We start from the raw sequence: 16,204 nt of genomic DNA, 5'->3' as shown, positions 1-16,204 counted from the left end.
GTCATGTCTAGAGATATTTTTGGTTGTTACAACTGGGAGGGAAGAGTAGTGCTACAGGTATCTAGGGGGTAGCGGCCAGGAATGTTTCTAAACATCCTCCAGTGCACAAGACATTCTCACAACAAATAATTTTCTGACCCTAAATGTCAACAGTGTCCAGGTTGAGAAACCCTAAGTTAGGGAGATGAGCTACATACATTAGAAGTTTTGTTTTTAATTACAAGGTATTAGATGATAAATGTTAAATAAGTGATACATACAAGGTGATACAGATAAGAGAAAGATCATTCTAGAATAAATTGATTATGGAAGGCTTCATGAAGGAAGTGGGGCTCAAGCTGAAGCGTTAGGTCACTCTTCTGCTCAAAACAGAGGAAAGCCTAAAAGGCCCTTCTACCTCTCTGACTTTATCTCCTACCACTCTTCCTCTCACCTCTCCATTCCAGTCAACTGGCTTTTTGCATTTCCTTTAAAATATCAAGCATGCTTCTGTCTCACGGAACATATTCTTGCCGTTCCCTCTGATTTAAGTGTCCTTTCCCAAGAAGTCCACACACTCCCTCACTTCCTGCAGAACTCTGCTCTATTCAATCTCTTAATAGAGAACCCTTCCCTAATCATATTGTATATAAAATATTAACTCCTGCCCCCTCCCCTCCCTTTCCCCTTAACATGTTTTTTGGTTTCCAAAGCAAGAGTGTACCAGGCCTAGAGCAGACACTCAAGAAATATATGTAGAATTAGTGAATTAGTTAAATATTAATAATGGCAGTGAGAAGAAGCTTGAGTAAAGGAGCCTGACTACTGTTGTCCATAATGGCCTAGAACAGTGCCTGCCTCATAGTAAGGACTTCATAAATAGTGAATAATGAATGATGAAATAGACAGCCAAGGGAGATTAATATAATCAAAACACGACTGTTTCTTTCTTTGAAAAGTATTCTTAGGACAATTACTATGTTCTGTGTATACTGGCACATCTGGGTACATGGAATAAATGTTTTATTTTTAATTCTGACTATTCTTATCAGCTTTTTCACATTACATTCATTCCGTATACAATCCTTGTAGTTTAGAAATGCAGCTTCTGAAATTCTATATCCTACCTGTATGTTAAGCCAGGTATTGTATAAAACATAAGTATATATATATATATATATATATATTTTGTGTGTGTGTGTGGTATTTGGGCCTCTCCCTGTTGTGGCCTGTCCCATTGCGGAGCACAGGCTCCAGACGAGCAGGCTCAGCGGCCATGGCTCACAGGGCCAGCCGCTCCGCGGCATGTGGGATCTTCCCATACCGGGGCACGAACCCGTGTCACCCTGCATCGGCAGGTGGACTCTTAACCACTGCACCACCAGGGAAGCCCCATAAGTATATTTTAAGAAGTGTAATCTAAAGGCAGCTCTCCACCAAGCCAGTTCTATAATTTTATGGCTTCATTTGCACTTAATCACGAATTCACCCACCCTGCACTCAGTGAGCCACTACAATTACGGGAATGCTAATAACAATAACAACTAATGTTTATGGAGGACTTTTTGTGCTAGTAACTGTCCAGAAGGCTATGCATACATTATCTAGTTTTGTTCATACTACAGGAGACCCATATTATCACATTCACGTATATCAAACTCTAATTTACCTTCTGTGGCTGGCCCAAGGCCAAAAGCCCGGAACTCCTGAGCTATGGCTACTTGCCTCCCGCTTCCAGCCACATTCTCTTTTCTTGCCTCTCTGCACCCTCCTTTCCAGAAGAGCCACGAGCGCTCCTCCCCCTCCCTCTTGCTACTTTGTTTTGGAAACCATGGCGACCAACGCTTTTCCCGCTTCTATCCTGGCAAATGGGCGGGCACTAGGTTAGACGACCCAGTACGTATCCCCAAAAGTGACTGACTAGTAACAGTGCGGGGAGACAGAAACGTGCTGAGCGAGGGGCGGAGCCAGAGAGCTGACGCACGCCCTCCTATAGGCTTCGTAGCTCCTCGACTGGGCGGAGCTTTACCAGTCAGCCCGGGCAGAGTAGCGACCGTTGCGCAAGCGCGCACTCTCATTTTCTCAGCCTCTGACGGGGAAAGTTAGGTTTTGGGAGCGGAGAGGGTACGCGGTCACCCCGCCATGTCTGGTGAGCTAGGTCAGCCGCAGGAAGGCCCGTCACATTCTGGGCTCTATCTGCCGAACCCTGAGGGAAATGAGGCTGAGGTCCAGAGAAGTGTGAACCAAAGGGTTGGTACCCCAAGGCGCAGGTCCTGGATCCAAAACGTTCTTGAGCAAATAACGGACTCTCCTCGCCGGTGTAGCACCCCGTTGGAGGTGGTGCCTGTCGCTGTTTTGGCCGTCCAGAGGTACCTGTTAGAGGGTGAGCCACGCGACATGGAACCTAAACCTCCGCTTTATTGCTATGATGTGACGATCTCGGACGGGGTGTTCCGTGAGAAGTGCTACCTGGACCCCAGCCTGAATTTTCTCGTATATAAAAATATTCTCAAAGTTGGCATAGAAGTGAAAATTTCCAGAGTCTCGTGTATTTACAACGAGAAAAGATTAGGCCAGGTGATCCTGTGCATAGATAACGTCCACTGTGGGGAGCCCCTGGACTCTATTTCTTTAGAAATTCCCTTCAGAAATAGAGCGCACCGGGAAATCCCGGAGAGGCCGTTAAGAGGCGGAAAGAGCCATTACCTGGCCCTGTGGAATAACGAAGATCCATATGGAGATATCTGGTTAAGCAACAAGCAACCTGAAGAGCACAATTTTAACAGTAAGTAATTGGAGGGAACGACGGAGGGGTTAAGGTTTTCGGGAGCTTGCTTTAATGGGAAAGGAAACGAAGGTGCTTTGGTATTGTTAATTATAAGCTGGGAGTGGTAAGAGACAAGCTTTGATGGGTGACGGGGTTCCAGCTCGCGTCTTGCTTTGATTGTAAAAGTGGTCATTCAGGAAATGTCCGAATACATCTTAAATTTAATCTGACGAACGTAGTGATGTTGCAGTCAGTATTCCTCATGTGTTCGTTGTACGTTTGACTACAGTGGAATTCATCCTAGTTTTAGTCCCATTACAGTCGTGGAAGTAGTACCTTCTGTGTTGGTTGGAAAGTGTATAGATTTGAATTCGGCATAAGTGTTGTAAATATTTGTGGTTTTGCCTGTTTTAACTTTCGTTCAAAAAAGGATGTTCCGTGATTTATTCCTTAATAATTCACATTTAATGAAACTCCATTTTCTATACCTTTGAGTGTGGCAGTTATGTAAATGTTGTTTTTTGAATGTGTGATTTTGTGGGAAAGCTTGGAATTCTCATTTTTATGTTTCTTATTACTTACCACGAACAATACTAACCTGAGAAGTTCAGTTCTTCTGTTTCAGAAGTAGGAAGTTAACCTGATAATGCTAGCTCGTCCGTCATCAGCAAATGCTCTAAAATATATTTTTATCTGTAAGAGATGGAATAAGGGGAATGATAGTACTACAGTGAGAGGCCCGCGTACCGCAAAAAAAAAAAAAAATAGTGTAAGACCCAAGTACAGTAAAGTGTTGATGACAAAATATAGAAGTGGGTATATTGGTGTTCTTCTCAGGTTTGCTGTATGTTTGAAATTTTTAATAATAAAATGGGTGGAGTAAGAGACCCTTTTTGCCTTCTCGTATACCTTCAACTTTCCTCTTAAAATGGGGAAAAATGAATTATATTACATTGCATGATTTGTTATTTCCACTTCTCTCAAACATCTTTAACGTACATCTTTTTATACACTTTTCCATAGTATGGATGTACCATGATTTATATAACCATGCCCACATTAATGGGTAATTTATAATTTTAGGCAGTTATTGGTTTTTCAGTTTTAAATCCAGTGCTGAGCATCATTAGGATATACCTGTATTTGTTCACTATGTGCAAGTATTTCTGTTGAATGGTTGGCTTCCTAGAACTGAAATTGCTGGGTTAAAGACTATTTGACTTATTTAATTAAGTGGATATTGACAAAGCAGCTTCTTAAAAGGTTGTGCTAATTTACATTACCACTAACATATATACGACAGTGCCCAATTCCCTGTACTATTATTTTTAATTATATGTTTTGACTTTTTCTAATTAATTTGTAGGATTTCTTTGCTAATGGGTATTAAGTTTTGTCTGCCGTACTTTGCAAATTATTTTCTCCCACTCCGTTCCTCTTAGTTTTGTGGTGCGATTTTGTGCTTTTAAAACTTTTCTATTAGGTGTAGTGTGTACACAGTAAAATAGAAGAGTCTTAAAAATACAGCTATCTATATATATATCTGTGTAACCACCCTCCTAGATCAAGATATAGAGCATTTCAAGAACCCCAAAAGGCTCCCTCTCCTCGTTCAATACCCTATTCTAAAGGTACCAATACGATCTCAGAGGCAGCGGTTTAAAAGGGAAGTTAGGGGAATTCCCTGGCGGTCCGAGTTAGGACTCCGCGCTTCCAGTGCTGGAGGCCAGGGTTCGATCCTTAGTGGGGGAACTAAGATCCCGCAAGCCGAGGGCGCGGCCAAAAAAGTAAAATAAAGTAAAAAGGAAGTTAGACTGTGCCACTCTCCTGCTTAAATCATTACAGTAGCTCCGCACTGCAAGAAAATCTAGACCTCCTACCCAGGTCCACGTGGTGCTACGGAGGTTGGCAAACTGTCTGTAAAAAGCCGGATAGTAAATCTTTTTGTCTTTGCGAGACCTATGGTCTCTGCTGTAGCTATTAAACTTTGCCATTGTTTATGGAAAGCAGCCACAGAAAATATGTAATTACATGGGTTTGGTTGTGTTAAAACTAGAACTTTATTAACAAAACCGGGCAGCAGCCTGGATTTGGCCTGAGGGCCACAGTTTGCGGAGACCTGACCTACAAGGTGCCCTTACGCGCCTCTCTAACCGCTCTCCTCCGCCATTTTGTTTCGGCCACGCCAGCCGCCTTTTAAATCTTTAAACCTCCAAGCTCTGTCCTGCCCTCAGGTACTTTGCTCCTGCTTTTTCCTCTTTCTGGAAAGTTCCTTCCCATCCTCAGGTTTCAACTCAGATATATAAAATATATTAGAAAAGGGCTCTCTAAAATATGCATTCCTTCCTCATTTATTGTTATTACATCACCGTGCAAATGCCTTTCATAGAAGTGGTAACACACTGAAATTCTTTTCTTTTCTTTCTTCTCCCACTAGTTTGTAAGATCCAGGAGGGCAAGCACTCTTTTTTTTTTTCCTCACTGCTGTGGGCTGTTTCTCCTATACCCAGAACAATGTCTGGAACATAGTAGGCATCCAATACAGGTTCATTGAATAAAGGAATGAATGAAATAAATTACATTCCTGGATTTTCTAATGTTGAACCACTTTTGTTTCTACTTGGTCATGCTTGTTATTGTTATATCTGTATATTCAAGTGAATTTGGTCCATAAGTTTTGTTATTTTTTAGGAGAGTACTATTTCAGTTCGATTTTGATATCAGGTTAATTAATATTAGCCTAGTAGGATGAGTTACCTGTTTTTCTGTACTTAGCAGAAATCATGTGTTCATTGAAAGTTTGGTAGATTTTACCCCTAAAACGATTTGAACCTGGGACCTTGGGCCGGGATTGGGAATTGGAAGAATGATTCCTTTTCAGTTTTTTGAAAAAGTGGTAAAACCAATAATGCTTTTAGTGCGTTAAAAGCATTAAAAAAGCATTCCCTGGTGGGCTTCCCCACTAGGGAAGCCCAGTAGTCTACATTTTTAAATCTCTGTCTTGTCAGTTACATCCCCTGATGCATTCCTAATGTTTGTGTCTTCACCCTTTTTTATGGTCAGCCTTGCCAGAGGTTTGTCTACTTTCTTGGTATTCAAAACGAACAAAAGACTTTTAGGGCTTCCCTGGTGGCGCAGTGGTTGGGAGTCCGCCTGCCGATGCAGGGGACACAGGTTCGTGCCCCGGTCCGGGAAGATCCCACATGCCGCGGAGCGGCTGGGCTCGTGAGCCATGGCCGCTGAGCCTATGCGTCCGGAGCCTGTGCTCCGCAACGGGAGAGGCCACAACAGTGAGAGGCCCGCGTACCACAAGTCTATATTGGGGAGATGTTTCTACTTTATTTTTGCTGTCCTCTTTAATTCTTTTTACTTCCTTTGTTCTTTTTTTGGCGGGGGAGGGAGGGGTTCTACCTTCTTCAGTCCAATGCTTGGTTCATTTATTTCCTTGTTTATTTCTTCCAAAAGCTTTAACAGTTCTGAAATTTCCCATGAGTACTGCTTTGGCTGTATCCCCCAGGTTTTGAAGTATAGAAATTTCATTATTACTCCTTACTCATATTTTCTGATTTTAAATTTGAATTCCTCTTTACCCCCAAAAGGTTAAAAGCTTACTTATTAGACATGAAGTTACTTATTATATGAAGTTTTTAAATTAAAGTATTCCATATCCTTATTTTAAAATCTATTTTATTTGCCCATTCCTTTGAGAGGAATATTGGCTTCTCTTTATGTTGGTGGTTTTGTTCATTTCTCAACATCTAAGTTTTCGATTTAGATGTTGCTGTAATGTGTAAAGTTTCATAGCTTGTTAATATCTTGGTCGATTTTACTCTATCAATATAGAATGTATCTCTTAGTCCCCCCTTTTTTTGGCCGCACAGCACTGCATGGGGCATCTTAGTTCCCCCACCAGGAATGGAACTCGTGCCCCTTGCCGTGGAAGCACAGAGTTTTAACCACTGGACCGCCAGGGAAGTCCCTCTTAGTCCCTTTTTGCCTCAAATTATATTTTGTATATTTTGATAGTACTGTTTACCACTTCCACTGTCTTTTAGTTAGCATTTAGGGCAGTGATTTTCAAACATGACTGGGCATCCATATCGCCTCAAAAGTGTTTTAAAATTCAGATTGCTGCACCCCATCACCAGTTTCTGATTCAGTACATCTGCCCTAGAGTTTACATTTCTTTTTTTTTTTTTTTTTGCGGTACGTGGGCCTCTGCCCCACCAGGGAAGCCCTAGAGTTTACATTTCTAACACATTGATGCTGCTGGTGCAAAGGCCACACTTTGATAACCACTAGCCTAGTGTATGTATCTTTGTTCATCACTTTATTTCCATTTTGTTTTAGGTTTCTTTCTACAGCCAAGATTTTGCTTTTTGACCCAAACCAATTCTTTTTCTTTCAAGAGATGAATTTAATCCAATTAAATTTAATGTAATTAATGATTATACCTGTTCTTGCAGTCCTACTTTGTTTAGTATATGCCATGCTTTATTTTTTTTTACTATTTTTTTTGCTTTCACAGGATTAAAATTTTTTTTTCTTCTAGTGCTTTAGATGTAATATATTATATTTTTATTCTCTTTAATGTTTTAACAAAATCATTTGAACTTACATTTTATGTCAATCTCCAGAATTATTTAGAATTTATAATATTCTCCTCCTGAACAAGACAAGAGGTTTAGGACTCTACTTGATCATGATGTAATTTGGCATACTGCTACATTGGATTTGCAGGTATTTGATTTAGGATTTTTGCCATCATAAATGTTTTGGGTTTATAGTTTTCTCTTTTGTACTATTTCTGTCATAATTTTTCAGGATTTATCTAAGTTTATAAAATGAATTGGTATAATTTCTATATTTTATTGTGCTCTAGAACAACTTATAGTTAAGAGAAAGAGCTATTCTTTGAATTTTATTAAAATGAAAATTGTTAAAAATCATATAAACCTGGTGCAATTTTGGGAGGTCATTATTTGTGAACTTTTTCATTTTCTTGCATGGTTATTGACCTGTTCCAGTGTTCTTCTGTTCCTTAGGGCAACAATATTGGTAATTCATATTTTTCTAGAAGATTATCTATTTCACTGATATTTTCACATTTAGTGATATATAATTATATATAGTAGTCTTTAAGATGATTTTCTCTATGTTTATAGTTGATCACATTCCAAACATTATTTTTTTGTTTGCTTTCTTCATGGTTGCACTTATTAAAGTTTTACCTTTTTATTAATTTTTCCAGGGAATTGGATTTGCCAGTTTTACTGTTTTCTAATTCATTAGTTTCAGTTTTTAATCTTTATATTCCTTTCTATATTCCTTAGATTTATTCTTTTGCAGTGGTTTTCACTGTACGGTCCAAGGACCCCTAGGTGTTTCCCCAAGATCTTTTCAGGGGATTTGCAATGTTAAAAGTATTTTCATAAAAATATTAAGGCTTTATTTATCTTTTTCTACTCTCGTTCTCTCAGAAGTATAGAGTGGAGTTTTCCAGAGGGTACATGTCATGTGACATTGAAACAGACTGAATAAATGCCAAATAAAATATGATTTATCCAGTTGTCTTCTACTAAGATAGACACTGAAGAGATTTGCAAAAATGTAAAACAATGCCACTCTTTCCACTACATTTTTGGTTTTGGAAAATATAGTCATTTTTCAAAAATATACCTTTTTATTATACATTAACAGGTTTATTATTGTTGTTTTAAAGGAATTAATGAATATTTTAATTTCTTAGTTTTACTTTATAGTATGGTAAATATGATAAATATTACCCACATAAACAAAAGCTTTTTGAGGTCTTCAGTAATTTTTAAGACTGTAAAGGGGTCCTGGGACCACAAAGTTTGAGAAACACTATTGTATTGCTTACTAACTTTTTATATTGAATATGTAGTTTATTATTATTTTCATTCTTTCTTTTGATAATGAACCCACTTATTTCTATGAATTTACACAGATTTCTCATTGTCTATGTATAACCTGTAATTTTTTTTTAGATTTCAGAGATATGTATATTCTATGAAGTTAATGAGTTTTTTTGTTTGTTTGTTTGTTTGTTTTTGTTTTTACCCAATCTGGGAAAATGTTAACCAAGCACGTGTCTGATCATGGCTAACTGTCTGGACTCAATTGTAGCAGAAACAGTGGCTCTTACAACTGTGGTTTTATAAAACCATGTAGCTCTTGAATTTATTCCGGCTGGTAAAGGTGGTGTATGTGCCTTCATTGATGAAGAGTGTTCCACATACCTTCTAGATAATTCAGAGGTGATCTACAATTTGTTTGACCATATTTAAAAGGAAATCACTTAATTACGTCACATCAAATATTAGGATCTGTGATCCTGGGCTAGTAATGTATTGGGAGAATCTGGAGGGAAATTTACACAAGATACCCTAATACTGAAAATAGTGTAGGGGGGGCAGTGTTAATGGTACAATTGTAGTTATAAAAGGCCATTTAAACTTTTATTGAAAAGAAATTACAAGAATGGTTTTCATGCCAAAGTTGAGTAGGTGATACATTATATAAATAAAAATGGAAATGGAGGATGCCTTAAATAAATAAATATTGGGAAAAATACAAATACACATTTTAAAAGTTGGGACTGTGGGCTATGAGAGAGCAAAATGTGGAGAAAATTGCAGATGGAACCCCTCTTAACCAAGGAAGAATAAAATTAGAAATACAAGTTAATCTTTTAAAGATGGTGAATAGCTTTTAAGCAGTTTTGGCACTTGCTAGCAGGCTTGGAGATTAAAACATTTCAAAGTAAATTATATGGTGTATGAGAAGGTAATATGTGCTATGTAGAAAAATAAAATGGGATGGAAGATAAGTAAGGGGATCAGTTTTCTATAGGGTGGTTATGGCTAACATCACTGAGAAAGTGACCTTTGAGCAAAACTTGAAGGAGAAGAGAAAGTCACTCGGGTATCTAAGAGGAAATCACTTGGGTATCTAAGAGGAAGACATTCCAGACCCAGGGAACAGCAAGTGCAAAGGCCCTGTTACAGGACCATGTCTGGAATGTTTGGGAAAGTTCGAACTTATACATGTGAGACTAAGGTGAGAGCAGTAAAGAAATATATCATGAAACAATTCTATAAGTTAAATATATAAGTGCCATGGAAAATATTCCATGGCATTGAGTTTTTTCTTAAGGGAGGTAAGTTTCGATCCAAGTCTTCCAGGAAGTAATTACACAGTTTGGTGAGGTAGAGGGCATTCCAGATGGAACATTCCATCTAGATGTGTTAGTTAACATAGGTGTTTACCTATATTCTAGTCACATAGTAAGTCATATATATTTTTTAGCTATTATTATTAGGGGTAATATTTATTACTAAGTTTTATATGTGAGAAGTATACAGACTGGTTTAGCTGGTGAGAAGGAGTTGCTTTGGGTATGATCTGGCTACCATTTTTAACCAATAAAATAGAATTTTGAAATTACCATGACATATTTAGTAGGATTTTTTTTCTTTTTTGTATTCTAGATATCAGAATAATTTCCCTTTCTCACCTTGAAATGACCTGGTCTAACATAAGGAATTTTCCTGCATTGCTTGTGAGAATCTTGCATAAATCAAAACTGCGATACTATGGAAAACCCAATAAAAAGATGATTGAGCCATACCAGGTACAAGTAGTAATAAGATATTATATGTTAATTTAGCACTCATAAATTATAACTTACAGACCTGACTCTTTATTAGGATAATTTATGTTTAAATAACATATTTTAAAGTTCAACTTAATAATTTTAAAAATGAACAAATATATATTTCAAGGTATTTTTCTATGTAGTTTCTTATAGAAAAAGAAGTTCTTTCTGTATTAGTGCCCTTTAGTTCCCTTGATCCAGCTGGTCTCCTTCACACCTTTTTCTGTATCTTCAACTTCTTCTTTACTGTGCTTTCTACACCAGCATATAAATATAGTCTAGTCTTCCATTTTAAAAAAGGAAAAAAATCTCCTTTGACATCAGGACTCCTGTATTCCCTCTGTCCTTCTCTTCAGGCAAGCTCCTTGAAGAAGTAGTCTACACTATATGTTTTCACTTTCTTGCCTCCCTTTTACTTCTCAACACAATTAGTTTGACTTTTTGCTTCAGCTGGTAACTCACCAGAGACCTTCTAATTGTCCAATCTATCTGACACTTTTCTGTTATCTTGACACTCTATGCCATATGGTGCTGATTTCTGTCCTGTGTTTTTTTTTGAAACTTAACATTTTACTGTATTTCCGCATGTTATCAAGAATTATTTTAGGTGCTTTATTAAGCTTTTATAGTAAAAGTTATACATATTTACAGGGAATTTGGAAAATGTATAAAGATATATAAAGCTGATGAATAATATCAAGCCAAATCTTACCACTCAGAGAGAACCACTGTTAATATTAAAGTGTATTTTATTCCCCTTTTTTATATGTGTATATCATATATATACACATATCTGTGATATCATATGTATGTCATAGATAGCACATCTATGCATATATGTATGCCTATCATATATTACATATAACTATGGCATATATCATAGTAAGTTATCTTACAAAATGGGAATCATATTGTATATAAAATTTTGTATCATTTAACATTTTCTCAAGTATTTTCTCATTACTAAGAATTCTTCATTTATAACTTTTCATCATTACAGAGTCTCTCATATCATAAATTATTCAGTGATTCTTCTATAGTTTTGCTTCCTCATTCTTAAAATAAAATTTGAACACCCTGTAGATTAAAGTAACAAATATGCATGTGCTTTTACTCTTTTTTAACTAGACCTTTTTGGAAGTTGCTGACAGTTCAGGCACCGTGTCAGTGATTATGTGGAATGCCCTGTGTCCTGAGTGGTATAAAAGTTTGCATGTTGGTTTAGTTCTTCTGCTTCAAGATTATTCTATTAAAAAGAGTCACCCCTTCAGGATGCAGCCTCTCCCTGTGGATCCACAGATCAAACTAATTTCTACAATGGGTTAAGTATTCAATGAATTTGTTATTTTATCGCTATTTTGTTTGTATGAATTTGCAAAGTACCATATCAGTCAAAAGCCCTTAAAAATTACTGAAGCTGTTAGAACCTGACAGACTTTAAATTCTTTTGTCCATAAAAATTTTTGAGCAATCACTTAATAAATATGTTTATTTATTATTGCATTTTTTAAGAAAAATCATCTGAGATATATATTGTTGATTAATGAATGAGTGCCGCTTGGGATGTACTTATTTTCTTTCATTTTTTGTATTAAAATATTAAATTAATGACTTGGAGATAATTTTTTGTACTACGAGGTGCTATTTGAAAAGGCTTTTGTCAAAATTTTATTTTGAAATAATTTCAAACTTACATAAAAGTTGAAAGGATAGTATGAAGAACTCCCATATACCTTTCACACAGATTCAACAATTGGTAACATTTACCTTTGCTTTGTCATTCCTCCACTACATATATATACACACATACACACACACATATGTATTTATCACCTCTGAACTGTTTGACAGTAAGCGGCAGCCATCATACATACCCCTTTACCTCTAAACACTTCAGTAATATTTCACTCTATATTTCCTAAGAGCGAGAACATTCTATTACATAATCACAGTATAGTTATCAAAATCAGGAAATTTAATATTGATATAATACTATTATCTAACCTATGGTCAATATTCAAATGTTGCCAATTGCTACAATCTTGAAAGGGCTCTTCCTGATTAGTATTGAAATCACAGTATTGACATCTTGGCATCATCCTAAATATTTTGGGAGCATTAGAATTAATATAGTAAGTGATTGCTTTAAGATGTGGATGTGTTTTTTTTTGCATTTCCCTTTTTCAAAATTGTAGGACACATCATTCAACAATTTTAAGCATTGTTTTTGGCTTGTCATAGTTTTATACTGGACCTTTATTTCTGTGTATTCTGAACTCCCTAGCTGACCCATTAAGCTTAATTATGTAAAGAATGTTCAAATAATGAAGCCTTTGTTCACTGTTTACTGAAATATATGTTTAGGAAAATCTCATATGATTCTCTATTAAAATCTTAAGCATTTGGTAGACATCAATCTTGCTGGATGAACAGGTCATTACTTAGATAGTTTGGTACAACCAGTCCATAATCTCATTACTCTTTATTACAGGATAAATTAAGCTCATATTGCTATTGAGACTTAATTAAGAAAATGTAGTAAAATTTGGCGAGAGGAAGCTAATTCAAAATGTGTATTATTGTGTCTGCCAATTTATAAATTCTTTCCCACAACCAAGCATCTCCAGGTGACAAAATTGCTTTAGTAAAAATTGAGACATTCTTTGTCAATAACAGATAAAGTAAGTAACTTTGTCAATGTCACATAATAAATCACTGGCGTAGTGAAAATTGAAACCTAGTTTTCCTGATACCTAATCTAGTGTTCTTTTTACTAAATACAGTGTTTTCTGGTGTAAAGAAAATTAATTTCTATCACAGTTTTTATGTGTCTGTGGACAAATCTAGAAATGTGTCTGTACTAATAGCTGCTTCTAAACCTTAAAAACATATGGAAAGTGGGACAATAGACAGCATGTGACAAGTAGATACAGCCATTAGAATGTAGCAGTGAAACTGATTGAGCTGTATGCTACCTCTGCTACATAGAATTATAGGGCCAGATTTTCATAATGGAAACTCTCTTTTTAGGATATGAGAAGCTATTTACATTTTCAAGTGAATAATTGCAAATATAGAAAACGTTTTTAAAGTGAGAGCCTTGATGAGAATATATTGAAAACGTTCCTTTTAGCCTTTACAACAGTCTTACTTATTAGTGTTAGCATCAGTCTCTGTTATCCCATACCTTTTTGATAAGTAATAGGACTTTGTTCCTCTTTATCAGGGGTCAGCAAACTATTTCTATAAAGAACCAGACAGTGGGCTTCCCTGGTGGCGCAGTGGTTGAGAATCTGCCTGCTAATGCAGGGGACACGGGTTCGAGCCCTGGTCTGGGAAGATCCCACATGCCAAGGAGCAACTAGGCCCGTGAGCCACAAGTACTGAGCCTGCGCGTCTGGAGCCTGTGCTCCACAACAAGAGAGGCCGCGATAGTGAGAGGCCCGCGTACCGCGATGAAGAGTAGCCCCCGCTTGCCACAACTAGAGAAAGCCCTCGCACAGAAACGAAGACCCAACACAGCAAAAATTAATTAATAAACTCCTACCCCCAACATCTTCTTAAAAAAAAAAAAAGAACAGACAGTGAGTACTATAAGCTGTGTAGGCAGTATAGTCTTCTTCACAACAACTCAGCTCTGTCTTTATAGAGTGAAAGCAGCCAGAGATAATATGTAAACGAATGGGCTTGGCTGTGTTACCGTAAAACTCTATTTGCAAAACACAGACGTCCATCGTAGTTTGCCAAGTCTATGTGTATAAGTAGATGTCAATACTGGCTGCACATTAGTATCACTTGGGGAGCTTTAAAGAATCATGAGCACCCCACCCTCAGAGATTCTGAATTAATTACTCTGAAGAGGGGACCAAGACATTGGTGTGTCTCTAAAACTCCTCAGGTGATTCTAATGTACAGCCAGGGTTGAAAACTATTGATATATGATCTTTTAAAACCTCAGTATGATTAATGATCTTTTGAAGGGAAAAGAAGTTTTGTAAACCATGCTAGGCACAAGGGACACAAAGATAAGTAATATAGAATTCTACCCTTAAAATTAGTCTAACAGGGTAACATATGTAAAATGAACAAATTACAGTAAAATGAAAGACTGCTGACAGTAAACAGTAAGAAAAAAGAATGAATGGAAGGGGAGAGGAAATGAACAGAAATTGAGGAAAGAATGAATGGTCTGGAGAGTGGGAGAATGGGTTGAATTGGAGAAAGTATAAGTGAGGGTTAGGAATAATAGCAGGGTAGTTTAAATGTTATGAGAGGAAAAATGAGAAAGCGTATGTAGTTGGGGCCGGTTTGGTCAGCTTAGGAGTAAAGATCTGTGATAGCATCACTGCCTTCTAGGTGTCGATGTTGGAAGACAAATTATTGGGGTAATTTAGCTTGGTTTATTTTTTCATACTTACACATATAGTTCCAAGTTATACAAACTAAGATGCAATTTTTAAAAAAACTAAATAAATGGAAGCTTATAAAGATGAAAATTCTATTGCAAAAAAAAAAGACATATTATTTGCTGGTAATGTATGCTTTGTATATTGCCATTTTGTATATCATTCTGTCCCCATATACAAAATAATATTCAGTTGGCATACACAAATAATAAACCTTTTAAAGTCTTGAGATTTTCAGACTGTATGGCATAATACATATTGAGATAATAGCATCAAGGGTTTTTGGTTTGGGACAAAGGAGGTTTTTAATTGATTCAAAATCCTAGCATTTTAGAGCTGGGGGCGACCTTGAATATAACTGAGTAACTATGGCTATGAAAGTGCTTTGTAAAATGCAAACCATTTTCTAGGTGCAAGGTGTAATACAAAACTTCCTCACTCATATATGAAAAGGTAAAAGTGAATTTTCTAGTCACATGGATGGTAATAGGCAAAAAAAGAAAGCAATTATTTTCATCCTGGTTTAATCTTTGTTTGCTACATAGCAAATTCTTAGAAAAATATTACTGGCATTAAAGAAATAGAAAGCCCAGATAGTTCTATAACTGTTAAAGAAAATGAACCAGAGGTTTAAAATCATCTCACAAAGAAAATACCAGGCAGGTACTATTTTACAGGCAAATTCTAGCAAACATTGAAGGAATGTACCATTCCAAAACTATTCCAGATAATAGAATAAGAGGGCATACTCTGTAACTCATTCTTTGCTACCAGTATAACTGTGATAATCAAAACCAAACAAGAATATTATTAATGAGGAAAATTAAAGACTAGCTTCCACTATGAACATATGTACAGATATTCAAAATTGAAGATTAGCAAACTGAATTAAGTTATATGTGGAAAATGATCACACGCTGTGACTAAGTTGCATTGTTCTCCAGCAATGTGAAGTTGGTTTTACATATGAAAATCTATAAGTGTCACTCACCACACAGATTAAAGAAGGTCATCCTAATAGAGGCACAAAACACATTTGCTAAAATTTTACACACATTCATAAATTTTAAAAAGAAAATAGCGAGAAAAGGAACCTTCCATAACTGATAAAGGATGTTTGCAAAGTCAAAACATAACAACAAACACAACTTTTTAAAATAAATTTTTAAATTTTATTATTTTATTTTATTAATTTATTTATTTTGGCCGTGTTAGGTCTTCATTGCTGTGCGCGTGCTTTTTCTCTGATTGCGGCAAGTGGGGGGCTACTCTTCGTTGGGTGCGCAGGCTTCTCACCACGGTGACTTCTCTTGTTGCAGAGCATGGGCTCTAGGCACGTGGGCTTCAGTAGTTGTGGCACGTGGGCTCAGT

At 36.6% G+C, this 16,204-nt stretch overlaps 1 protein-coding gene across 4 annotated transcripts in view; it reads left to right on the top strand.

Annotated features, from left to right (window-relative positions):
- The first annotated feature begins 2,049 nt into the window (after positions 1–2,049).
- The window catches only part of RADX (RPA1 related single stranded DNA binding protein, X-linked), a 67,041-nt gene continuing 52,886 nt past the window's right edge, over positions 2,050–16,204 (top strand). For 3 of the 4 annotated variants that reach the window (XM_089904234.1, XM_089904233.1, XM_022566416.2), the window contains exons 1-3: positions 2,051–2,764; positions 10,261–10,403; positions 11,556–11,748. In XM_089904234.1, coding sequence (XP_089760360.1) covers positions 2,122–2,764; positions 10,261–10,403; positions 11,556–11,748 — 979 coding nt within the window. In that variant the 5' untranslated portion in view covers positions 2,051–2,121. Of the gene's footprint in view, positions 2,765–10,260; positions 10,404–11,555; positions 11,749–16,204 lie in introns of all 4 variants that reach the window. The other variant, XM_022566415.3, reaches the window with a different exon arrangement.

This window comes from Delphinapterus leucas, chromosome X (genome assembly GCF_059928025.1).
Source record: "Delphinapterus leucas isolate spDelLeu-1000000601 "Yukka" chromosome X, BTC_Dleu_Yukka2, whole genome shotgun sequence".
NCBI lineage: Eukaryota > Metazoa > Chordata > Mammalia > Artiodactyla > Monodontidae > Delphinapterus > Delphinapterus leucas.
This window is presented reverse-complemented; position numbering and strand designations above follow the sequence as displayed.